This window comes from Carya illinoinensis, chromosome 16 (assembly GCF_018687715.1).
Source record: "Carya illinoinensis cultivar Pawnee chromosome 16, C.illinoinensisPawnee_v1, whole genome shotgun sequence".
NCBI lineage: Eukaryota > Viridiplantae > Streptophyta > Magnoliopsida > Fagales > Juglandaceae > Carya > Carya illinoinensis.
This window is the reverse complement of record NC_056767.1, coordinates 27,967,942-27,993,925: the sequence shown is the minus strand read 5'-3', so window position 1 is coordinate 27,993,925 and position 25,984 is coordinate 27,967,942. Positions and strand designations below refer to the sequence as shown.

The 25,984-nt window shown below is 34.8% G+C and overlaps 4 protein-coding genes across 9 annotated transcripts in view; 2 read left to right on the top strand and 2 right to left on the bottom strand.

The window, feature by feature from the left end:
- LOC122298490 (lupeol synthase-like) overlaps positions 1-12,397 on the top strand; it is a 34,838-nt gene extending 22,441 nt beyond the window's left edge. Inside the window, exons 1-19 of one of the 3 annotated variants that reach the window (XM_043108252.1) lie at positions 2,954-3,133; positions 4,547-4,742; positions 6,841-7,026; positions 7,184-7,273; positions 7,365-7,562; positions 7,778-7,862; positions 7,998-8,164; positions 8,346-8,534; positions 8,641-8,754; positions 8,943-9,062; positions 9,235-9,357; positions 9,462-9,560; positions 9,823-9,879; positions 9,983-10,029; positions 10,124-10,267; positions 11,100-11,277; positions 11,400-11,480; positions 11,764-11,847; positions 12,015-12,397. In XM_043108252.1, the coding sequence (XP_042964186.1) occupies positions 4,548-4,742; positions 6,841-7,026; positions 7,184-7,273; positions 7,365-7,562; positions 7,778-7,862; positions 7,998-8,164; positions 8,346-8,534; positions 8,641-8,754; positions 8,943-9,062; positions 9,235-9,357; positions 9,462-9,560; positions 9,823-9,879; positions 9,983-10,029; positions 10,124-10,267; positions 11,100-11,277; positions 11,400-11,480; positions 11,764-11,847; positions 12,015-12,125 (2,268 nt within the window). In that variant the 5' untranslated portion in view covers positions 2,954-3,133; position 4,547 and the 3' untranslated portion in view covers positions 12,126-12,397. Of the gene's footprint in view, positions 1-2,953; positions 3,134-4,541; positions 4,743-6,840; positions 7,027-7,183; positions 7,274-7,364; positions 7,563-7,777; positions 7,863-7,997; positions 8,165-8,345; positions 8,535-8,640; positions 8,755-8,942; positions 9,063-9,234; positions 9,358-9,461; positions 9,561-9,822; positions 9,880-9,982; positions 10,030-10,123; positions 10,268-11,099; positions 11,278-11,399; positions 11,481-11,763; positions 11,848-12,014 lie in introns of those variants that run through there. The other 2 variants (XM_043108251.1, XM_043108253.1) reach the window with 2 other exon arrangements.
- Positions 12,398-13,543: 1,146 nt separating this feature from the next.
- Positions 13,544-18,048, bottom strand: LOC122298492 (prefoldin subunit 1). Its single transcript, XM_043108259.1, has 6 exons — positions 17,883-18,048; positions 17,683-17,736; positions 15,854-15,959; positions 15,568-15,574; positions 14,471-14,555; positions 13,544-13,870 (listed from the first exon to the last, which is right to left on the bottom strand). The coding sequence occupies exons 1-6, from the start codon at positions 17,904-17,906 to the stop codon at positions 13,757-13,759; spliced, it is 390 nt and encodes a 129-aa protein (XP_042964193.1). The 5' UTR covers positions 17,907-18,048; the 3' UTR covers positions 13,544-13,756.
- Positions 18,049-19,167: 1,119 nt separating this feature from the next.
- Positions 19,168-23,270, top strand: LOC122298491 (probable serine/threonine-protein kinase PBL17). 4 transcript variants are annotated; one of them, XM_043108258.1, is made up of 7 exons: positions 19,168-19,536; positions 19,634-19,749; positions 20,396-20,697; positions 21,190-21,325; positions 21,405-21,541; positions 22,043-22,166; positions 22,369-23,270. In XM_043108258.1, exons 2-7 carry the CDS (start codon positions 19,656-19,658, stop codon positions 22,896-22,898), a joined length of 1,323 nt encoding a protein of 440 aa, XP_042964192.1. In that variant the 5' UTR covers positions 19,168-19,536; positions 19,634-19,655; the 3' UTR covers positions 22,899-23,270. The 4 variants fall into 4 exon arrangements, with proteins under 4 accessions (XP_042964192.1, XP_042964191.1, XP_042964190.1 ...); XM_043108256.1 differs by having other exon boundaries at positions 19,174-19,536; positions 20,387-20,697; XM_043108255.1 differs by having other exon boundaries at positions 19,175-19,494; positions 19,605-19,749; positions 20,387-20,697.
- A 1,508-nt stretch (positions 23,271-24,778) lies between these two features.
- The window catches only part of LOC122299451 (U3 small nucleolar RNA-associated protein 21 homolog), a 31,201-nt gene continuing 29,995 nt past the window's right edge, over positions 24,779-25,984 (bottom strand). The window contains exons 16-18 of the mRNA XM_043109751.1: positions 25,666-25,888; positions 25,299-25,513; positions 24,779-25,133 (exon numbers count right to left, since the gene is read on the bottom strand). Of these exons, the coding sequence (XP_042965685.1) occupies positions 24,984-25,133; positions 25,299-25,513; positions 25,666-25,888 (588 nt within the window). The 3' untranslated portion in view covers positions 24,779-24,983. The remainder of the gene's footprint in view (positions 25,134-25,298; positions 25,514-25,665; positions 25,889-25,984) is intronic.

Here is a 25,984-nt window from a genome sequence, read left to right as displayed (position 1 = left end):
CTGACTGTACAATTCTTGATATCTAGCCAACTTTACTTGGCTACCCTTGTAACTAACCTAACTAACTATCTTTAGATGAAGCCTTTTGTTTGGCTTCTCGGGACTTCAATTCTAATTCCTCTATATAACTCTGTACATTCCAACAAGAAGTATACAAAATAAACACCTAATTACATTCTAGCTAAGGAAATAGACCTAAAAAACTATACAGGAATTACACTTCAAAAACTTAAGCAGACTGACCTGTTTCAATTTTCCAGTGATCTCAATCATGCGATCGACCTTGAATCTCTATAAAAGCCTATGATTCTCATGAGAATCGTCAGAAGTTCATTGACAAAATAGCTTTTGAGTACCCATTAGGTTGTTGTGGGGAAAAAAAATTAAAAAAGAACGGAAAGAACAAAAATGAAAGATAAAAATGGTTAACATCTTTGTCATTAATATCTGTCGCAGACAGCCTCTTTGTCATTAATTAATTAACAGTACTAATTTAAAATGGTTAACATCTCTCAAAATCTTTATCCAGATTTTATAGTTCGTCTACATCATTTATAATTATTTGGGTTTTTTAAAATAATATTAAATATTTCATAAATATTATGAGAGAAACTTTATATATCAATGCCTCTCTTACTTTAATCTCCAAAAAGATACATAAAAAAAATTTCAAAAAAAAAAAAGAAGCAAAAAGGAACAATGGGCAGCTTCAACAAAAATCATATATATATATATACATAGTAAATGCAGTGCATAAATATAAAATAAAATAATTTGACAATGGAGATCAAAATTGATCCGACCCATGTTAAATTCTTATCCAAGTCAAGGGGGGACACCCAAAAGATCTCACAAAATTATTGAGATTATCCCATATTGATTATCGAAGCTAGTGGTCAGATTAGAAGTGCAAATTAGGAAAATCTCACCTCTTAACTAGTTTTTAGGATTGAGAGAAATCATAACCGCCCAACACTAATGATATCAAAATTTAGATTTACCAACAGTCTGTAAGAGAAACAGATTTGTTACTATATAATACTATTAAAGCGGAAATTTATTTTTTTAAATCTTTTTCTAACGATAGCATTTCTCATATATTAGAGTGGAGATGTCTAGTTCCCTTCTTGCAAAATATCAACAAAGGATAAAATAAGAAAAAAACACGCACACAAAAGTTGCACTAATTCCGACTCTCCCCAGAGAGCTGCATGGGTGGGCTACAATATGTGCCAGTCCGTTTAATGTAAAAGCCATTGATGGAGTTGATAGTGATGAAGCTGATTACACCAAGTCGAGAGTTCAAAAACCTCTCAAATTAATTATATTCGAAATTAATGAAAGCTTCAAATGAGGGTAGACATATATAGGTAGGTCGGCCTATAACATTTATATATTTAATGCCATTGGAAAAATTCACATAAATTGTTCCAGGACCGACTAGTTAGTTGATATACATATCTATCTTCCATTTTAATCCCCTAAATTTGGGCCCTAACTCAAAATATGACAAGAACTTATAAATATTAGAGAAAAATTACTAATTATGATGGACTATATGTTATAAAAATGATTATTTACAATAAAAATAATTTTTTTTAATATAAAATAGTCATTTTTATAAATAATAATTAAACAATTTTCTTATAGGAAAAATAATGATTCATATTTCTTTCCGAAAAGAGGGTGGAAATGGTAAGTAAAAACTTCCAATTTAAATTACAGAAAACAGGTATGATCACGATCACATGCATGCTTGAGTCGAAAAAGGGAAGGCGAGAAGCTTAGTATTCCGTCTCTCTGACAACTTGTGTGTACATTTTTAATAATATTAGATATAAATTTAAAATATATAAGTCTAGTATATTTATTTAAAATAATTTAAAATATATTATTAAAAAACGATTTTTTTATATATCTTAAAAATATCTTTTTTTTGTTTTTCTTTTCACATCTTTTAGAACATAGAAAGATTATTACAATTTTTTAAGAGTACTCATCAATACTCAAAGCTGCAAAGACTGATCACCACAGAGCAGCAGCTAGCTCTCAGGCTTTCAGCTGCTTGCTTTGATTATGATCTGCAAAGTCAACTCGATAATTTAATTAATTGAGTTATGGATGGAGATCGTGATCCGTACATAGTACTTGTCCACGGCGTAGGGCATTTCATATTGCGTGCTATATATTAATCATTCCTACGTACTTACCCGCAAATTTACCCACTTCTCTTCATTAATTACTTTCATTTTTTGGGCCAAGCAAGCACGTACTTCTTGCATGCATGCCATGTGCCCATGAGAATAAAGAGAGAGAGAGCCTCGATGACTACTAGATCATAACTACATATAGCACACAAATAGTAATTTTCGTAAACTCCTCCAGCTTTGAATATCAGCTTCGAGATTCTGCAAAGTCCACTTGATAATTAAGTTGGATTGTTGTATAGTATGTGGGTCTTATTTACATGATATAATAACTATGTGGGTGTATATATATAACTATTATAAATATAAAAGGATTATATAAAATAAATTTAAAAATTGAGATAGTACGTCAAATTATAAAATTATTTTTATTATAAAATAAATATAATAAATTTCATAAAATTATCCTAGTTTATAGATTTAATTTTATATAATTTTTTTTTACTAAAAGAATTTCTATATATGTAATATGGACGGGTTTATCAGCTAACTCAACTGTCTTTGTTTGACTCTAAAATTTATTGCAAAGTTAATAGGTATTAATTAAAGGGGTCTCACCGCATTGAAACGCCGGCGTGCCAACTTTTTTACGGTATCAGTTGATGCAACATATTTAATTAAATAGTTTTATAATCTAATGATTTTAATAAAATATAATTTAAATAGGGATATTAATGGATAATGTGAATGCATTTGATCTTCCGGTTCAAGAATATAATATAAATGGATGGATTGGGACTTGCTGACAATTAACACTTCTCTGGCCTATTTAAATAAAGAGGAGAAGCCTCTTACCAAAGGCCAAGTGCTAGTACTACGTACTTGTGCTAATATTATTGCAATCCCAAAAGAAGTAGCTGCTAGCGAATGTGTTCTTCCTTGATCGGCCTCTTGTAGATTTGCTGATCTCTAAGCCTAATTTAAAGGTATTCAAGAAATATCTCTCTGCTAATTCTTTCCATTCATTTCTCGATCGATCTCCACTTTTCATGACAACAAATTAATTTCATTGTTCTGATCTTTCTTAATTATATAATTTGCATTATATATATATATATATATATATATATATATATATATAATATTAGACTTTGCTGATGATATATACTTTCGACTACTGAAGAATGTGATGCTAGCTGATGATGGATCAAAATATGCAAATGATGATCATGATTTCCATCGATCCAATCCATCTCATATGCATGTATGCATGCATAGTTCATTCATTCCAGCCAACAAGCCATGCATGCATGCTCCTTGCACAGTAAAGATCAGGGACGGTTGGGGGGCCAAGGCTCCTCAAATTTTTTTTTATTTTTTTTATTTTTTTTTGAGTCTTTTGTTCCCTTTTGTCGCAAAAAACATTAATATTAACAACCCAAATTAAGTCTATAATAATCATATTTTGTAGAAGAAATCATTATATATATATTGATCAAGCCGAGTCTCATTTGATGTATAAGCTGAGTTTTGTTGCTTAGTAAAGCATGTTATCAACTAGGTTTGAGTGATTAACATGTTAGCAGTGAGATTTGTAAACTTTTGCAGTTCTTGGTGTTATCAAAGCTAATATTATAACCCCCTTAACAACCCTAATTAAGTCTATGATAATTATATATTTTTTAGAAGAAATCATATATATATATATATATATATCGATCAAGTTCCTATAAAAAATTACAATCTGACCCTAAATCTTTTTTTTTAAATTATTTTTTCCGTATAAATTTCTAAAATTCAAGTATATATATATATATAAAATTAATTCATCGTGTGTAATCTTTTTCTGTTTTTCAAACTTTCGCTAAAACAAGGTGCCTAGCTAGCTAGTTAATGCTAGTTAATTTCAGGTTCAAGCTTCCTTCCATATATATCATGAGGCCGGGTACACAGCTAGCTAGTGATTATGAGCTTACACATGGCTTGCAATGGAGAAGTTTTAGTTTTTTTTAATAATTTAAATAACTTAATTTAATTATGATTAATCCTTTTGATCAAATATAACTATCTTAAACCTTTTTTTGAGAAGAAGTCACGTAAAAAAGACTAATTTTTGTAGTTTCATAAATTCATCGAATCGAAACTGTAAAAATAAATATAACTCATTATATATGCTTTACAGTTGAACTTCGCATTGATTCCTAGCTGTATTTTCCCCAGTATTTAATTTGTTTTCTTCTTCTTGCTTGCCTTTTGCCAATATTCCCTCATCTTTTTATGAAATGCTAATTCCTAGCTGCTAGTTGTTTAGCGTTATATATTTCAGTGATGATCTTGTCCGTCTGGAGATAGGGTTATATCTGTGTTATATCTGTACTTATATATAATATATAGATCAGGATGTGGAAGTTGAAAGTATCCCAAGGAGGCCCCGATTTGGTGAGCGTAAACAATTTCATCGGGAGAGAACACTGGGAATTCGATCCTAATGCCGGTACACCGGAAGAACATGCTGAAGTTGAAAGGGTCCGTGAGGAATACAAGAAAAATCGGTTTAAGATGAAACAAAGTTGTGATCTTTTGATGAGGATGCAGGTTTTTCTCTTCATCTTTTTTTCCTTAATTCCTTTTTCTGATCTGATCGATCTCTTACATGATATAGTACGTAGTTTCTTGAATACCATCATGATATATATATATATATATATATATAAGAGTACTAGTAGGGATACTATTAATATTTGAAGTGCGCATGCATTTACTACACCGAACGGTGTATTTCGGTGTGTATATATTAAATTGGACATGAAGTGAATGCATTCGACCAACCCATGCATATATATCAGAGTACCGCTTTGGAACGGTCATGACCGTTTTAAACCTTAGGCCAGCAGCTAATAACACACTGACATGTCAGCAAGTGTTCAAAAGAAAAGAATGAATATGATTACATGATCAGATTATTATCTAAAATATCCTGCAACGTATTTTCCTTCCCTCCCACTTTGTTGCTATCCTTTTTGCGAGAACTGCTACAGGTACCCGGCGATAGGTACCTGTTGCGGAATCGGCTGACGTGGCATAATGCCATGTCAGCCGATATAATAAATAAATTAAAAAAAAAAACTGTAAATTTTTGGGGATGCAGTCTCTCCCCACCGCCGGTCGAAATCTCGACAAGTCACCTCTCGCTACATGTCCTCTTCCTCTTCTTCTACTTCTACGCCTTCTTCGACTTCCAATTCCCGACGATGTCCATCGCCGTTGGTTTCTCGGACGACTACGATGACGCCGATGCCTTCGGTATCATCTCTGGCTAAACGTTCACAGTCAGTGGAGAGGAGGATGGCCACTCCTCGGCCCAGTTCTCTGGACGCGAGAGCTGGGAGCGGCAATGGTGAAGTGTCTGCGGCTCAGAAGCTATTGTTCACTTCGGCGAGGAGCTTGTCGGTGTCGTTTCAGGGTGAATCGTTCTCGCTCCAAGTCAGCAAGGCGAAGCCTACGCCGTCTCCATTGCCGAGCGTGAGGAAGGGTACTCCGGAGAGGAGGAAGGCGACGACACCGGCCAGAGCTGTCGATAAGACTGAAAACTCGAGGCTGGGGACGGATCAGCAGCGATGGCCTGCGCTGTGCCCATCGACGACGACTCCTCCAACGGGACGACCTCCTCCACCATCGACAGAAAAGCAGCAAACTGGGTCTCTTTCCAAATAGATTCAAGTTTTTGCTACGGTCTCTTTCCACCATCGACGTCGCAGTGCTCTTCTCCTCCACTTCCCATCGCCGGCATCCTCTCCACCATTTACAAAGCAGGTAAGGAAAATAAAAAACTGAACAAAATCAAAATGGGTCTCTTTCCAACCAGAATTGAAATAAAAATTCATCAAACTCGACTAAAAAAACCCAGAAAGTTTCGGGAATGAGATGATAAAGCTTGATCTCAGAGAGAGAGAGAAGTTTCAGTGAGAGAAGCAGTTATTATGTGAAAAATCAGTATTGCGTTTTGTAACAAGGAGAGAATGGAGCTTCGTTATCTGTTTGCTCTCACTGTGACGAAGGGAAGGGGGGGAGAACCGGGTGTATACGAAACACACCGTTTCATTTGCACACGTGGAGGGACGTGTACGCAGGGGATATGCATTGCCGGGTGCAAATAGAGTTTCTCCCTTTTTGCCCCCCCTTTTTTTTTCTTTCCTTTCCCACGACATAAGAACTGAGAAAACTTACCTGTAAACCCAAATAACAAAAGAAATTAGATGGCATTATGGGTCACAAGAACATAAATAGTTTAGCTACAAAATAATTATATAAAAATAAACTCATAAACTGATGTGGTTTAATGCGATACGTCAAATTGTAAACTTATTTGATTTTACTATAAAGTAGATCTAACAGATCACATAAAACTACGTTAGTTTATGAACTTGCTTTTATATAATCTCTTTAAGTTTGTAGCAGTTATATGTTATTTATTTTAATGACCAAATCTCAATAAATATGTAACTTTAAAATTTGAGGTAGAATATTGAGAATTTTAGTGATTTTAAAAAATAATAATTATCCTATAGATTATCCCTTTAGTCATATACTCAGATGGTTTTCTAACCCCTAACGATATTGCATGATTAGAATGACTTTTGTCTGTTGTGAAATTTCAATTATGAGGGCCTATTTTTTGCTTTTGAACTTGTAGATTAGAAAGGAGAATCAACTTCGGCCAATACCACCACCAGTGAAAGTCCAAGAATCAGAGGAAATAACAGAGGAAGCAGTGACAACTACACTGAGAAGAGCACTAAGCTCCATTTCCTCCCTTCAGGCCCATGATGGTCACTGGCCCGCTGAATTTGGTGGACCCTTGGTTTTTGTTGGGCCCTTGGTATTGCAACAATTTTTCTTATTCAAATAAAATAATCATAGGAGTATTATTTTGTAATTATTATGTTTTGTTATATTTAAATGGATAAATAAATCATCTTGGTAAGTTACTTGCTAGCTATAGGCAACTTTAATTTGAAGTTATTACCCATTTGCAGGTGATGGCATTGTCTATTACTGGGGATCTCAATTGCATGTTCTCATCACATCATCGAAAGGAAATCATTCGATACTTATATAATACTCAGGTTTGGATTCAATAAAAGGCCTAGGAAGCTGAGATTTTTGGCAGATATTAAATAAATATATATATACACATATTTGTCTGTGTTTGGACAGAATGAAGATGGAGGATGGAGTTTTCATATAGTGGGAGACAGCACAATGTTTGGCTCAGCTTTGAGCTATATTGCCTTGAGAATACTTGGAGAGGGGCCCGAAGATGGTGAAGATAGGGCCATGGCTAGAGGCAGAAAATGGATCCTTGACCATGGTGGTTTGGTGGCGATGCCATCATGGGGAAAGTTTTGGGTCTCGGTATGAACTATGAACCCAATGCTTTACAAAAAGATAGCATTCATTGTCTTTTTAACTATCATCTTTTCATCATTTTTTATGTAGTATCAATTAATGAGAGACAAATAAGCAAAAAATAATATAAAGAAAATCAATCAACTAATTATTCTTAACTTCTATTAGTCTTCTAATCATATATATATATATATATATATATATATATATATATATTACAGGTACTAGGAGCATATGAGTGGTCGGGATGTAATCCATTACCCCCAGAGTTCTGGCTTCTTCCTAATTTCAGCCCCCTTAATCCAGGTTGATTTTTTCACTTGTATATATTTATCTTAGTTTCTTCTTCTATTTTAGCTTTTAAAAACTACACTATTAATTAGATGAACATGACTAATTACATGGCCTTAATTTTATGAATTTATATTATTAATATTGCAGGAAAAATGTTATGCTATGCTCGCTTAGTTTACATGCCAATGTCTTACTTATATGGGAAGAGATTTGTTGGTCCAATCACTGAGTTGGTTAAATCGCTAAGACAAGAGTTGTACAACGTGCCTTATGAACTGGTTAACTGGAACAAAGCGAGGAATACAATTGCAAAGGTTAGTACTATGCATGATCAATCTCCGTCCTTAATTTTAGGTCTTTCTTTTTTGTCTCTTATAGCATTATAGCATGTTCAGTTGAGATAATATATTTTTGTACGTGGCCATATATTTTTTGCCTACATAAGAACTAATCGAAAGTGCTAAATAATATATATATATATATATACACACCCAGGAGGATCTCTACTTTCCACATCCTCTGGTACAAGATTTGGCATGGGATTTTCTTCAATACATAGTGGAGCCTTTCCTGTCACTTTGGCCCTTTTCAATGGTGAGAAAGAAGGCGGTGAAAATTGCCATTGATCACATACGTTATGAGGACGAGGCCAGTAGATATTTATGCATTGGAGGCGTTGAAAAGGTTTATATATAACTAGTGCTAGCTGCTGCAATTCAATCTCAATGAAGAAGATCATCCACATTAAAAACTTAACTCTTATTTATTTATTTATTTATTTTTATATAAGGTGTTATGCTTGATGGCCCAGTGGGTTGAAGACCCATATTCAGAGGCATACAAGCGTCATTTAGCCAGACTTCCTGACTACTATTGGGTTGCAGAAGATGGCTTAAAACTTCAGGTGATATTATCTTCCCTAGCCTGATCTTCTGTGGAACAAGAACAAAAGCATGCATGCATAAGTACATATATCTATGATTAAGTGAGCCAATATCATGCTCATGCAATCACAAATACTTGAAGAATTACTCTCTAGTAATGAAGACTTATAACTAACTCAGAATTTGATGCAATATTCCTTTGGTGCAGAGTTTGGGATGTCAAACGTGGTCTGCAGTTTTTGCTATTCAAGCAATCCTACATTGTAATCTAAACGAAGAGTGCGCGCCAACTCTTCGCAAAGCATATGATTTCATGAAGGCTTCACAGGTGATCAGAATATATATATATATATATATATATATCTCATGTTGTGATTTAGCGTGGTATTAGAGTAGGTTTCTAAATTGGAATTTTGACTCTATATTTCATCTGATTTTATTAAATATTGTTTCACGAGCTGGTTTTAATAAGAAAATTGTATCAATAATATTCTATGTAGGTGCAAGAAAATCCTCCTGGGGACTTCAAGGATATGTACCGACACATAACTAAAGGATCATGGACACTAGCAACACAGGACTATGGTTGGCAAGTCTCTGATGTCACAGCAGAAGGGTTGAAGGTATAAATGTCCGAAATCTGATCTCAAAATATATATGTTCATATATACAAAATTCCACATTCTCAGAAGAATTTGTCTTTTTGCAAAACCTTTCTCTTCTCCAGGCTACACTCATGTTATCACAATTGCCCGCCGATCTAGTTGGGGAAAAAATGGAGACTGAACGATTTTATGATGCAGTGAATGTCGTTCTTTCTCTACAAGTAGGACTTCAACTCCCATATTTTGTTTTTCACTACGTTAACGTATAGGAAAATTACAAGCTGGTGTGAGCACATCCTACGCTATAACATGATAAATAAATTAAATATATGATATCGTATCAGTGGCGTAAAGATCAATACGTTCTCCACATCAGCTTGCAAATGTACATAATTCTCCACGTATATATGGGATTAACTTCATTATGTTCATTTTTCTAATGCATTGCCTGAGTAACTCACGTTCTTTCAACTTCCACTATAGAATGGTAATGGTGGTTTCTCAGCATGGGAGCCTGTGAAAGCATCCCCCTGGATGCAGGTTGGTGGTCTGTTCTTACTTAATGAGAAAAATTAAACCATGCATTTTTATGCTAACTCAGTAGTACAACTCCGTGAAATAAATTCTATTTATCTTTATGCAGAAGTTCAACCCAACTGAGGTCTATGAGGATTGTCTCTTTGAAAAAGAGTAAGACGAGATCACATCTGTACAACAGCATGCAATTCCCACATTATTGGTCATATATATGCGCTTCCTAACATGTTGAAAAAATCAATTATAGGTACATAGAGTGCACTTCGTCAGCAGTTGAAGGTCTCGTACTCTTTAGGAAATTGTACCCCAAGCACCGTCGGATGGAGATAGACAATTCCATTTCCAAGGCCATTCAATACATTCAAGACATACAAGAACCTGATGGATCATGGTAACACATGCAAGACCTTTCTTTCTTAACTAATTTTAACTTGCTATATGTATATATATATGGACCTTGAAAAATTATAAAAGAAACATTAATTTTCTGTTATAACTAAATACGTTAGTTAATTACTATGAGATAATCTATTCCAGTTATTAAAAATAAAAAAAAAGCGAGTCACCAATACTTATTGAGTACTTCTATTCACAAGCCAGTGTGGATAGTTGTTGAGAAGGGTATCACACATTACTTGTGGACAAGAATCTGCATATGTTTATAAGGAATGAAAAATCCTCTCTTATTGAACTTGTTTTATGAGATGAGTTAGACAATAAATTTCTTCATGGTATTAAAGCCAACCATAGGGACAAATGGTAAATGGGGCCCACACTTCTTACCCAGTGACAAGAACCAGAAAAAATACTGGCCTATACGTGTGGACAAGAATTTGAACATGTTTATAAGGAATGAGTATCTCTCTTATTGAATCAGTTGATTTTATAAGATGAGTTGGGTCATGAATTTCTTCAATAGCATTATATATACTCTCTTATACATTGCTAACAATAACAATTTTGACTCGTAAGAGATTTAAATTTTAAGTTTCTCTTGCAAATCAAGGTTTGTCTTGTCATTAGTGCATGCATAGAGTATGTTTTTCATATTGACTCGCAAATATAATTTTTCGTTTATTTTTTGTTTATGGTTATAGTAGTTGGAGTCCTGCACAGTGCATCAATTTCTTTTTTCTTTTTTCTTTTTATAATTTTTTTGTCATGTTAGTATCCTTGCAACATAAGGAAACATCGATATTTATGCAAGATTAGTACTTACACAGGTATGGTAATTGGGGGATTTGCTATACCTATGGCACATGGTTTGCTGTAGGGGCACTAACAGCCTCTGGAAAAAACTACCAAAATTGTGCTGCAATCCGCAAAGCCTGTGAATTTTTGCTGTCAAAGCAGTTGCCAAATGGTGGATGGGGAGAGAGTTACCTTTCATGCCACAACAAGGTATATAATTTGACAACTTGTTCCATTTTTTAATGTGTAAACCACAAGGAAAAACAAAACATAAAAAAAAAAAAAAAATAAGGAAGATGAAAATAGAGAAATAAAGTTTGACTGTTGAACAGGTGTGGTCAAATATTAAAGGCAACCGAGAAAATGTTGTCCAAACTGCTTGGGCAGTGTTAACACTCATTAACGCAGGACAGGTCAGTCTATCATTTTCTAATAAGTAATGCTACTCGTCGTCATCGTTTTTATTTATTATTCTGATCTCATCATCCGATAACGTCGCATTAAATGATTGAAAAAATATTTGTAATATTTCACCTATCTACCAATCATTTGATGCCACTTCAAGAAATATTGAAAGAATTATGGTTAAAATGACGATAAATAACATTTTTCTCTTAAGAGATTTAAAAAGTAAGTAACTATTATAGGAAAGAACAAACAAAATCACAGTTTTTTTTTTTTTTTCCTCAAACTCAGGCTGAGAGAGATCCAACACCAATTCATCGTGGAGTAAGGATACTGATCAACTCACAACTGGAAGATGGTGAATTCCCTCAACAGGTAATTCTTCATGCAATTTATACCAAATCAAGCACATTTAGTTAGTAGCCCATTCAAGTGTTTGTCACGAGTAATGTTTTTTTTTTTTTTTTAATCCTTTTTCCTTTTCCTTCCATAAAAACATGAATTTTCTGAAGTCCTAATGTTTGTTTATTGACAACATGCAGGAAATCACTGGGATATTTTTTAGGTTTTGTGGATTAAACTATGCAGCATTTAGAGACATTTTCCCCTTATGGGCTCTTGGGGAATATCGAAGGCTAGTTCTGCTTGCATAATAGTACTTGTAATGCAAAACAAAAGTTCTGCATATTGAAGTAATTCGACAGATAGCAGCACTGCTCTCTCCAGCATATATATATCATATTATATTACTTGAAAGGTGTTGGAATATATTTCATAATGCATTTTGTTGCATAATTAAGCATCTCTTAAAAAAATTTCTTATTCTGAATAATGTAAGAGAATATTGGAGGATTCAACTTCCAACAAGGATACTGCAGTGCAGTGTAGTTAACCTTAATATTTTGGAGAGAGATCTTTGTTTTTACCATAGGTTTGGAATGTTGGTTTATCATGAGGAGGTGATGTCTACTCCAAGACCCGCTGATCTCCAATCCCCCCTACCTCCCTGATCTTCAAAGCTACCAGCCCCCCACCCTTCGTGTTATTTTGGGCGGCCAATGGCACTAGCAGAGCTCCAATCAACCACCACCTCTCTCTTCCCTCACCCTTATCACTCTTCCTTCCTCTTTTTTACTTCATCTTCTTTCCTTCTAGTGTTTTTCTTCCAATTCCTCTTCCTCCCTCCAGTTGATGCCACAGATCACGACAATCCCAACCTTTTGCTATATCAGACAAGTCTTTTGGTGTGCCTCATAGCTGGTGCATAAGCCAGCCACGCCACGGCCACTGTGCCATTTCATCGAATGCTGTTACTAGTTTCTTTTGTTTGTTTGTGATTGATACCAAAATACCACACTCCTTTGATATCAATCAAAGGAGAGAACCACCTCCAACCAATAACCACGCTTCTACAACAGCACAGATTTACACTAGACACTACCCCTCTTTCAAGCTACCCATAATTTCTAAGTTTGCTGGTGCAACCACCAATCAAAGTCGCTCCTCTCTTGAGCTTTGGGCCAACAAATTACTGCACCCGACCTTCTTTTTGTTAAATCTATTTTCTGACGTTCTTCTCTATTATTAGCATTATGGAAGTTGATTTCGGAAACAATAACAAAAATGATGGTGACAATTTTTCCATATCGAACAGCAGATGCCGACTAACTAGTTTAAAAGGTCGGAGGTCCATCACAATGAGGATATCTTCTCCAAACTCAGCAGGAGAAATCAATGGTCACATATATGCAGTGTTTAATATTGATCAAAAAAGAAGAAAATAACATATGCAACTGCAAAGAGCCAAGTGATCTCTAGTCTATTATCAATGACGTATAAAGTTTCTCATGCCATTTCCTGTTAGGATGGGTAATTATTATGTAGTCTCGGGATACGAACACGCGAGACTCTCATTCTATCCTATAATGCTCTGCCAATTAAAATTAATTTTAATTACATAGCATGCTATTATAGGATGAGAATTGCATGTCCTCCATACTCCTATCTGATAATTTTCTCTCCGGGGTAAGCTAAAAGACCATTTTATCAAGAAGTTGTCACATTGTAAAGATTATTGTAACTATTGAATATAGATTTATGGGAAGATTCTCAAATAGGAATAACGAACAAGGTCTTGTAAGAGTAGCATATCTGGCTTCATTCATCAGAAAGTCTCACCGGATAAGGAAAACCAGACTTTTCAGAACAAACATTACAATCTGCCAATATCACATTTTTCTTTTTGCAAAAAACCACACGGCAGAAGTTCTCAGAGATGTCAGATTCACATTACAGTCATAGACATTATCTGACGAGCAAGGCCTGGATCTTGCTGCAACAGTTCCCTAAAGTTGTTCTCCACCTCTGCCCTCTGCTTCTCTAAATATTCCTTTGATGTCTGTCCAGAGTCCAGCAAAAAATATTTTCACCAAAATTTTAGTACAGAAACTTGATGCTATGGTGATTAGCTACAGAACTTGAGCCAGTTTGGACAAGTAGGGGAGAGTTTGGCTTGTTCAAAAAAAAAAAAAAGTTCCGTAATAGCCATAATCCAGGGAACGCACTAACCATATCTACGCTATATTCCATTAGGAATAATTTAAAGTCCCATGTGATCGGTTATAAAGCTCAGTTCCACCCCATAGACAACTAATGTGGCACTCAGCACCAACACAAAGTCTTTACAATCCACCCACCCAGCCATGACCAGGGGTATTGCTAAAAATTCTTCTACTTGTTTTCTCATCTATAAACTTGGCAAGTTTTTCTTACAGAACCCCTGGAGTGACAATTCAATACCTATTTCATTGGGCTGTTTTACATTTCACCATAATGTTACTAGATTCCTGATGATGAATAATGCAAGATTACTCAAGTACGTTAGGTGATAATGGTAGTACAATTTTTAAAGCACCCTTTTTAATTATATTCATCTTTGATATTCTTTTGGCACAAATAAAATTTATGATTTGTCTTTTCCCAGAGACAGAGAACTCACCTGGAATGAGGCAATTGCTGTTTCACTATCCTTCAGCTTTTGCTCCTGCTCATTCATTAAAACTGACTTGGGCTCTAAAAAAAACCTAGCCACCATATCAAAGAGAAATTCATCAGACTATGTCACAATGTTTTAAACCAGATCATTCAATAAACCAGAAAACTGAAAATGGAAAAGGTACCGCTAGGCCAACCACTGCTGAACCATGAAGTCATAGGTTTTTTATTTTCAACATTAAAAGATAATCATACAGGAAAATTCTAAAATCAATAATGTAATGACCAAGTACAGACATTCAAAGAAATCTATAAATTAAATGATTAACATATTCTGAATTCTGCTTTGTAAAATATACACATATTTTTACTTTGTATGGTGTATAGATGCAGGAGCAATTGATTTATTGCTCAAACTTTAATATCAACAAGTGACCTTAAGCCATGGATGAGCAAAATTACAACCAAAATTGTGTGAAACCCTATAAATCTTCTTCTTCTTTTTTCTCAGTTTTGAAACACTATCAATCTTCATAGTATACTGGTCATCTTGGTTTATCCCAAATTAATTCTATCTCAAATTTTGTTTAATAAAATACATAAAATGTGTGCAAAATATGTCTCATTAATTACTTCAGATTTGAAATCAACGTATTCCAAACGTAATGAATATCAGGTGATAATCACTTGCACCACAACAAACAAAAACTACTTGGTGGTTTGTTGGTAAGCACACCAATACTACAAGTGAATAAGCATGGAATGATTAACACACCCTAATGTTCTCTCTCTCCCCGTGTGTTTTATGGTTTGAAATGAGCAATTAACTATGTTAGGTCAGTGAGTGACAGGATCCAAGAACAGGACAAACAGGTCAATGGCTGGACTGTGACTGACAACAGCCCAACCCAGTTCTTTGACCAAAATGAATTGAGGGGGATGACTGGACTTTTGAGGCCAGAGGTGGTTCAACCAGTCTGTCCAGCAGGTCCAACATCGGTTTAAAACCCTGCTATGTCATTTCTAATCTTGCAGCCCAGAAACAAGAATTATGTGAACTGTAAACTTTTCACGAGATCAAATAGATGATGCAAAACTCACGTTCTCCCTGCAAAACAAAAAAAAAAAAAGTATATCAGATTTTGGGATGGGTCAACCAAAGTAGCAGAGTCATAGAAATAATTGCCAGATATGAATGTTGTGCATGATTCAAAAAAAATCCATACAGCCTCCTAAGAGAACCCGATAATGAGAGGGATTGATTTTCTAAAATGAACTGAAGAAGGCAATAATATTTTTGGGGATTAAGCCACTTCACCGACAATATACTCAGAAAACTAGCATGGGCACCATATGGCAATATGAGATTACTGTTCTCTGTAAGTACCTATAGATTTGTAGGTATTTGCATCATCAGACAATTGTCGCAGCTCCTCCAAGGTTAGGAAAGCTCGCTTTTTTTCACCCTCTTTGTTTCGCAGCTGGATCTGCACCTGAAAAGACGTGATAGCCAACTTCAGCTCAAAGTATTTACAGGATAAGTAACAGATTTCATCAAGAGAAAAGTTTAGAGGGGCGCAACACTAGAAAAATAAGTACGCAAGAGGACCACATAAAAAACCAAAGAGAAGAGCCTATAAGTTTATAAAGATCCTAAAACTCCTCATAAGAAATTAAAGAGAAACGACTAGTTGTCTTCATCCAATCAAGGAACAATCTTGAAAACAATAACTGCAACTTAATCATTGAAAGCTTCTTACTATCAAATGTTCCATCATTTCTCTCCCACCAAATCCACAACCAACCTCTACACAAGGGTTACCACAAAAGGAAATAGATACCATGATGAGCCATGGTCCCATGCCTGCTTTGCACAAACAGTAAGTTTACTATTAGCTTCTTTCACGCTCTTAAAAAAAAAAATTGATGACATTTTTCTGCCAAAGTTTGCTCTAATGAAAACTTGAACTTCTTTTTTTATTAGATATTATCTAAAAATGCAAAAGGACAACCATAGTACATAAAGTTGAAACATAAAAAAGGAAATAAAAAATTTTGAGATCCTCAAGAGTGTGAGCCTCTCTCTCTCCATAAGCTCCTCATGAGGAACAGTGGTAACATCCTCCAGAAACTACTACCCCTGTTCCAACAAGCTATAATTTCAACTAACATATATAATGAAAACCTCCACAAGATCAAAACTAAAGCTTGGATTAACATAATTGATAAGAACATTGCCGGTCCCACAAGCAAAGGAAGAATTAGAATTTAGACTGCTAAAAATACTCGAGTTAAGTTGCTTATAGATCTAATTTCAAGATATATGGATGGAGAACATATATATTTCAAATCAAATTATGAAAAACATACAGCGTCCTCACAACATTACGGAAAAGCTAGTGCTAACGTCTCCCAGTTGGCATCAATGACCAATTATTTATACAGAATCTCAATTTACTATAGACGGGGGATGACTCATTGAGTTAAGCCCCATCAGTTGCATACATACCTTTTTTTTTTTTTTTTTTTTTTTTACCGACCAAAAAAAATAGTAATGCATGCAACTGCTGGGGCTTAACTCAATGAGTTACCAGTCAGATTATTCTCTCTCAAAACTAATTGTCATTTTTCATTTATCATTGTTTCCTAGCCTCCTTTGACTGAAACAAAGATACATCAGGCACAATAATCAGTTTCTAATCATAATAGCAGGAAATAACTACAATAACATCAAGCAAGAGCTAAAAGCACCAAAAAATAATAAAAAGCTTAATTGCAGAAGTTTTTACCACCTCGAATTGCTATTTTCTCGTTTCTTGCTTTATTGAACGTAAAGCATGACTAGATTTGCAACTTATTCTTGTTTACCGATCAAAAATAGGTTTGAAACTAACTCCACAAATACCAAAATTTAAACAAAATAAAAGGAAACATAGCATCAGTATATGGCATTACAATGAACAATGAGCATCACCTTCTTTATACGATGATTTAACTGGTAAAAACCAAGCTATACGTTGCAGTGAAGAGCCAAAACAGACCCAAAAAACTTTTTTTTTTTATAAGTAATAAGAGACTTTTATTCATACGAATGAAGTAGGCTTAGCCCGTGTACACAGGAAGTATACAAAAGAAACACCTAATTAAATTCTAGCTAAGGGAACAGACCCAAAAAACTATACAGGAATTACAATTCAAAAACTTAAGCAGGCTGACCTGTTTCAGTTTTCCAGTGATCTCAATCATGCGACCTTGAATCTCTATAAAAGCCTATGATTCCCACGAGAATCGTCAGAAGTTCATTGACAAAATAGCTTTTGAGTACGCATTAGGTTGCTGCGGGGAAAAAAAAGGAAAAAAGAACGGAAAGAACGAAAATGAAAAAGAAAAAAAAAAAAAAAAGTCCCAAAACTTACAGCTCTGTTCGCTTCGTCGGCCATTGCAGAAGAGTGAGAACACGGATTCGGCGTGTCCGAGTAGATAAATAAGTTTGTCTTGGCGTACTGAGGTCCAGATTTAGGGATTTGATAGCGGATATGGCCTCCCTAAATCATTTTCCCGTTCGTAACTAATTGTAACTTATAGTTTAAATTATTAAACTCCTCTCTCTCAATTTAAAATCGTAAGACCTATAATTTTATTAACTCAATATCATTTTATACGTAAAATTCACAATTTTTTTCTTAATTTCTTATAAATATATATGAACTTATATTTAACATCTAAATATATTTAAATTTATCTTAAATAAATCTTATAAAACTCACTTCACATTTCAACTCATTACTATTTATAAAGAATTTAATTCATCTCAACTTAGTTCAACATCTAAACCTAATCTTTGGGTCTAATAATATTAAATTCTAGTTAGTTTTAAAGATTATCTCATATTATTTTATTTTATCATTATAATTTTTTTAAATTTTTAAACAAAATACAGAATTAATTCAATTTTTTCAATGTATCAAAATAAAATTCAATATTTTAAAATCTTAAAATAAAAATAATTTTAAAAATTTATATTCTAATAATAATTTTTTTAATATTTTAATTTTTAATTTTCATCTCATTATAATTAAATAAGACCTAAGTACAATTACAACAATAAAAATATATATACTTTTAAATGAGTTGAAATTAACAGATACAGCTTTCCTTTTTTTACCTTAAGGATAAAGAATAACTATACACCAAACTTATAAAAGAATTTCATAAAAGTAAAATTATAAATTAACATATTTTATTATGATATATTTAATTATAAAATTATTTTTATTATAAAATAAATATAACGAATCACATAAATTCATGTCAATTTATAATTTTATTTTTACAAAACCATGTAAGACTTCTTTTGTAAATCAAACATTTCTAGCTACAAGAGAAATAAATTGAGACATGTAAGTTGTCAAAAAGTCTGTGATCCATTTTCTAATTATTTTAAAATTTTTTGGTCAGTAAATGTATATGCAATCCCAATATCATCTCATAGTATTACGGCAAATATATATATATATTTTTTATTTTAAATAACTTTTATAAACAAAAAATTATAAATAAAAAATTATATAAAATGTCTCATATTAACTATTGGCTGAAAAAAAAAATAAATAAATAAATAAATTACGGATCAAAGCTCGGAGTCTCAAACCCAAACCCAGTTCAGAGAATGGAAAGGCCCAAAAGACCAACCAATTCAACAAGGTTGGCTTGGGGATTGGAGTGATTTGGTTGGCGCTTTCGGCGCCTATTGATCCAATCATCCAAACCAACGGAACCAAATCATCTCATTTTCTCAGTCATCTCCCTCTCTCTCTTTCTCTCTCTTCCTGACGCGGACAGACAGTCGCACACGCTTTCTCTCTCTCTCTCTTTGTCGGTTTTCCTCTTGAAATATCTGTCTTTTTTCTTTTGGGACGAAACTGGTGTTGTTTACCCACATGCTTGATTCTGAATCAGTTAAAGCTACAGAAATCCTGGTTGCCCATTTCGGATTTGGACCTACCCAGATCGAGTCCGGACCCGTCGGTGAGGGAAACATTTAGGTCCACATTGAGGTTTCCAATGCTTTTAAGATAAAATACAGAAGATGTTTTGAGTTTTTACTTTGATTATAAAAAAATAAATGTATGTCGTAGATTTGTGATGTGAAGATGGAAATGTAAAGGTTGTGGCTTAGCTCGGGATTCATGGGGATTTGTTTTAGTATTGAAGAACAACAATCACAACAACTGCAACTCCAAAAGCAAGAACAGAGCCCGCAGTGTGTTAAGGGAAATCAAGGTATTCATTTTTATTTTTATTTTTATTTTTATTTTTTTTGAGTAAAAGATTATATTGATAAGAACAGGCATGGCCCAAGTAAAGAAAATCATGAAAATCTACGCCTTTGACATTTAATTAAATCTTTTTATCATTGATGTACTTTTATATTAATTATATTTTCTGTTGAACTATTTATTTCCATTTAAAGCCAATTTGGTTTTATCTGGGATCCATAAATGATCAATACTGGGTGGTTTTAATATATTTTGCAACTAAATAAGAGATACGATAGTTTCTAAAATGGTGTGTGTGTGTGTGTGTGTGTGTGTGTGAGAGAGAGAGAGAGAGAGAGAGAGTCAAAATGGCTTGCATTTTGGTATGCATTGCTTTGAGAATAGTAGTGTGTTACATCCGTTGGTTCCTCCACACTTGTTTAAATTATGAGAATTTGTAGTTATTGTATTAATTCTTGAACAAATTTTATATTTTATAATACTTGGGGAAGCAAATTTAAAAGTTTATGAAATTAAAATTGCATGTTGGGGCTGTTGTCCTTCAAATAAAATGGTGTGGATATAAGCAGCTAAACGTTAGTGAGTTGATACCATTTTCGATGTTTAGCTCAAAAATATTTCTTTCTCATGTGACATTTCAGTTAAAGTAGGGCATGAAACAGCTACATCTCCGAAGACACCAGAAAAAGGAGTGCTACGCACTCCCACAACTCCCAGGAATGTCAAAGATCTCCGCAAAAGTCCTGGGTACAGTAATGTTGATATCTTCACATACGAGGAAATGAGGTTGGCCACAAAACATTTCCGGCCAGATTTAATTCTAGGCGAGGGTGGATTTGGAATTGTATATAAAGGACTAATTGATGAGAACGTGAGGTTGGGATACAAGAATACCCAAGTAGCCATTAAGGAGCTTAATCGAGAAGGGTTCCAAGGTGACAGGGAATGGCTGGTATTTGACTAACCTTGTTCTCTTAGTTTATTTATTTCTTCCAATATTAGGTTTTGCATGTTTTCCATTTTCATTTTAGTTATGATTACATTGAACACAACTTAAGTAGTAGAGGTAGAGAAACTATTGATGAATGTGAAAGGAAAAAAAAATCATTTTGACATCAATAATGTTATGCGTTGATATTTATTTTATAAGTGATCTAGGTAACTTTAATTGTAAGTCTAACTAATACTTTTGGGGTATAGTGGAAATTGATTAATGTTCTCACTAGGTCATAGCAAAACTTCCTTTCCTTAAACTGCCATTCCCATGATATTATCCCATATCTTTTATACAACTACAAGAGACTGTACCCGCTGAATGGGTTGGCACCCGCCATCACTCGTTTTTGATAGTGGCCAGAAACTAAGATTGTAATCACTGGTGACCATTTCATGTACAGAGGGGTTCTAATTTGCTCATACTCACCATATCTTTGTTTGTTTGCAGGCAGAAGTTAACTATTTAGGGCAGCTCCGTCACTCTAATCTTGTGAAACTCATTGGGTATTGCTGTGAGGATGAGCACAGGCTGTTGGTTTATGAGTATATGGCAAGTGGGAACCTAGAAACACATCTGTTTCGTAGTAAGTATCTTATTGAAAATGAATCCTTTATGATTTGTTACTTATTGTGTCTTCTTATCTTATTTATTTATGATGGTAGGAGTGGGCTCTACCCTAAATTGGTCAAGAAGAATGAAGATTGCATTAGATGCTGCAAAAGGACTTGCTTTTCTTCATGGTGCAGAAAGACCTGTCATATACCGTGACTTCAAGACGTCAAACATCTTGCTGGATGCGGTTAGTTGTCTTGTCCTTGATATATGGATATTGTTTTAAAGAAAACAATGCGTAGGGCCCTTGGGACTCATCCCTAGGGAGTAAACTCCAGATATAATACTCCACCCCTCAAAAGAACCATGTATCAGGCAGTCCAGGGGAACTCCTACTGCAGAACCGAACCCAGGATATGTGAGTCTACCACTCATCCCAAGTCTATCCTTTGACTACTAGACTGCCCTTTGACCCAACCCAGGACCGTCTTGTTTTAGTTAAAATCTAAAAAAATTAGGAAAACTAGCTGCCTGAGCATAAGCCTGATGAAATTTCAATTTGCTTCTACCAGCGAAGTTCCAAGCCAGAATACAAATATACTAGTAAAGACAGAAAAAGAAAGGGCTACATGCTGAACACATTCTCTTTAGTCAAGAAAGGGCCACATGATAAAAGCTAGTATCTATTTTATGAAACAAAGATAAGACATGCACATCATGTCTAAGGAATGATTTTTTTAAACTGCAGGATTTTAATGCAAAGCTTTCAGATTTTGGCCTTGCAAAGGATGGGCCAATGGGAGATCAAACACATGTTTCAACACGAGTGATGGGTACTTATGGATATGCTGCTCCCGAGTATGTAATGACTGGTGAGTCTTTTTCTGAAAAACAAAATAGCAAAGTGTGATGAATTCTTTTGTCACATGGTTGTTTGTTTCCACCTTTTGATAACCTTTGCCAAACTAAGCATTATTGATAGCTACTAGAAACTACTTTTTTTTATAAGTGATTGCTAATAGTCAATAGAAACTACTTTGGTCCATGGCTTAAATTTTTATTGATCCTGACCAGGGCATTTAACATCTCGAAGCGATGTTTATGGGTTTGGAGTAGTGCTGCTTGAGTTGCTCATCGGAAGGAAAGCATTGGACAAGAGCAGGCCCAGCCGAGAGCACAACTTGGTTGAGTGGGCCCGCCCACTGTTGAACCACAATAAGAAGCTCCTGAGGATCTTAGACCCTAGACTGGAGGGGCAGTACTCAGTTAAAGCAGCAATGAAGGTGGCCCATTTGGCATACCAATGCCTTAGCCAAAACCCAAAAGGACGACCTCTCATGAGCCATGTTGTTGGCATCCTCGAAAATTTTCAGTCGAACATAGAAAATCAGGAGGAGGCACTGCTTCAAAGTGGAGGAGGCAGTAGTCTAACCCTTTATGAGGTTCCAAAGGATACCCCTGCCTGTGAGTCAGAGAAGGGACTCCCATCCAGAAGTGCGAGGGAACCCAAGGTGCAGCAGAGCAAACCCAGAAAAGGAAGGAGCAAAAGTGAGCCTTCCAATGATTGTGACCTTTATAGCCCTTCTCCAGACTTGCTACTCTGACAAGAAGTCAACTTCCAGGGTTTCAACCTCTACTCTTTCAGAAGTTGAACCTTCACCAAATATGGATTGAAGTTGAACTTGTATAAGATTTAGTAATTGTGTATCCATTTGGTGTTTGGAGATCACTATTATTGTCCCATTAATGAAATTGTAGATTTCATTCCCTTTTTGTTGTGCTCTGTTTCATGTCCTGTCAGGGAAAAGTCGAAGACTTTTGAAATTATTTCTTCTCCGTGTAATAGATTTTGATGGGTTGAACATTCACAACTTCCTTGTAACAGTTGTTAATCATGTTTAGGTGTTGCTCTTGTATAAGTCCTGTGTGGTTAAACTGTATCTTTTTCATCAATAAAATTCTCGTTTAACGATCAAGTAGAGGTAATTATTCTCCTCCCACTGGCAAAATTTGAGAATTCTGCCTTTTTCATGATTTCGTGATTATATCTTCTTTGCCCGGGGGGGGGGGGGGGGGGGGGGGGGGGGGGGAACATGAAGGAGATGTAGACATGAAGGCAATGTAGAACTGCTAGGCAGCATGTCCACTTTATGATGGTAATCATATCACTAGCCATTACGTTGTGGTAAGAGCATTTGATGGAAGACTTCAACCTCAATAGTTTGAACTCAATATTGACACATCGCATTCAACAAACGTATTCTGCCATTTCAACTGATTGAAGTCATTTGCTGAAAGAAACTCAACAAATAATGAAGCACAAAATCCCGTCACAAATAATCAAACCGCGCAAATGATTTGGTCTTACTGAATGATGGCATTGCAAATGGTATCATCCCATACACAAGAATACTTTGGTATCCAGAAAAGTAGTCATTTGAACGATGGTTGGTTACCCTTGTAACATGAGAAGGAAGCTCCCTCAACTCACCCTTATGTAGGATGGGTTTTCAGGTGATATTAGGCTTTTGACTCTTTATGAAAGGATATAAAGCAAATTTTATTCTTGGCTTAGAAATGAAGGCTGATAAACAAATTGAAATGTAATGATGTTATTGGATTCATATTATAATTTTTGTAATCTACAAAGGGATGTCATTTTGGGAGCATAAAATGTCTCTCTTCTTTTTCTTTTTCTTTTTTTTTTCTTTTTTTTTTTTTTTCTAAGCAAGTAGTTTCATAGATAAAACTAAAAGTTACATTATACAAGTTTCAATAGAGTGAAGAGTCCTCAACAATCATCTCAAAGCAAACAAAACGCAACACCAGAGAAAATAAAAAAGAGGGATCTAGAGCCAAAATTTAGCTTCCAACCATTTTCCACCAAGGGGAAGCTGCTTGAAGCGGTTTTTGAATAGTCTAATAAACAAACTATTAAACTGCAACCAAAAGTTGCGGTGAGACAGTGTGTTCTACAACTTGTTTGTTTGGACTAGCTGTAGGAGCCTTCCACACCCACTTTATCTTAATCTGGAGCATAAAATGTAATTTACTCAAACCAATAGTGATTTCTTGTCCTAAAATCCCTCCTGAATCGACTGTGCAAGAATTCCAATTAAAAAGTATAGAGGCAGATTTTACCTCTTCCTTTTTCTTGTTGGTAAGGCAGATTTTACCATATTGGAGAAAAAGAGAGATTCTTGCTCATAGCAAATGAAAATTTGTTGTTAAGTGTTAGCTCCTACTGGGAAACAGCAGTAGCATACTCAAATTGAGAATGGTTTCGGTTTGTTTGAATTATGTTTATGTCATGCTCTCAGTCTCAGGCACACGAAAACCCAAACGCATTTTACACAATACGAAGAGCGAAAAAAAAAAATTATATATATACATATATATACCAAATATGGCCAGGGATAAATATTCTAAATTTTCTTTTTCTTTAATTCTGTATGGGGTTTACTTATCAAAAAAAAAAAAAAAAAATTCTGTATGGGGTTTAGTTTATTGTCAAGGACTCAGCTAAATAGCTCACAACAAAACACATCCTCCAGCAATAACCACACTACGTTTTCTCATACAATTGTATCCTAAAATGCATGGAGCCTATGGCGGAAACTAAATGAACCAAATTAGGGCACAAAATTTGGTTTGAGCTATGATAAACACGAGCTGCCAGCTCAAGACAGTTAAAATTGTGAATTGCTAAGAAAGGTCACCATGCATCTGGCACTTTGGAACAGTTTGTCTACTCTTTGCCATACCGTGGACTGTATTTCTAGAAGCTTCCTCGCCTTCTCCTGTAGTCTTGACTGGCGCCTAACCGTCTCTCCATGTATCTATAACCGGAGAGAGAAGATGTTAGACAGCCTCAATAAGCAATTGAGTACCAACATGAACCACCCAAAAATGGGAATTCGACATGAACTCAGAATATAACCTTTTTTCAAAACACTTGGTCAAAATAATAATTATATTGGTTGACTTGAGGAAAGGATCTATACCTTCAGAAACAACCTGATGACTGCTTGAATAAACTCAAAATCGTTCCTGCAGGAGATCTCGTGTATAAAGTAATCCAAAAGTAAGTCAATCGTAAGTAACTCTGGCCTCTTATCTGGTTCTTGCTGATCATCATCATCTATAATTTGAAGCATTCGAAGTTCCACATCCAAAGTTGATGGAGACAAACCTTTAATATACTCAGTAAATGCCGAAACTGCATATATAAAGAAAATATATATATAAGACCAGTGTTGTGCTTCCATTCTTATAAAGATGTTTCACAACCATCAAAAAAGAAAAATATTTCTCCACAGAGAGATGGAACAGAAGATTCATAATAAATACAGAGAGAGTTGGTATACTTACAATTTTTAATCTCCATAGAAGACTGAAGGAGTTGCAGAAATTGGGATGGTGGCATGCCAGATTGCCTCCTGTTGTTTTCCACCTCATCAACTTTTGCATCTCTCTCTTCAGTTGCCATCTTACTAGGCTTAAACAGTATTTCACCAGAGAGAGATGGAACAGAAGGCAGAAAGAAGGGAGCCATTTCAGGTTTCTTTGGAGGCTCGATTGGCTTATTGCGGAGCTGGAAATTGCAGGTTTATTAAAAACTAGTAATAAGTTACCATACACACCAAAAGAAAAACAAGAAAAAGACGGAAATTATTATGCCTTTTTTCAC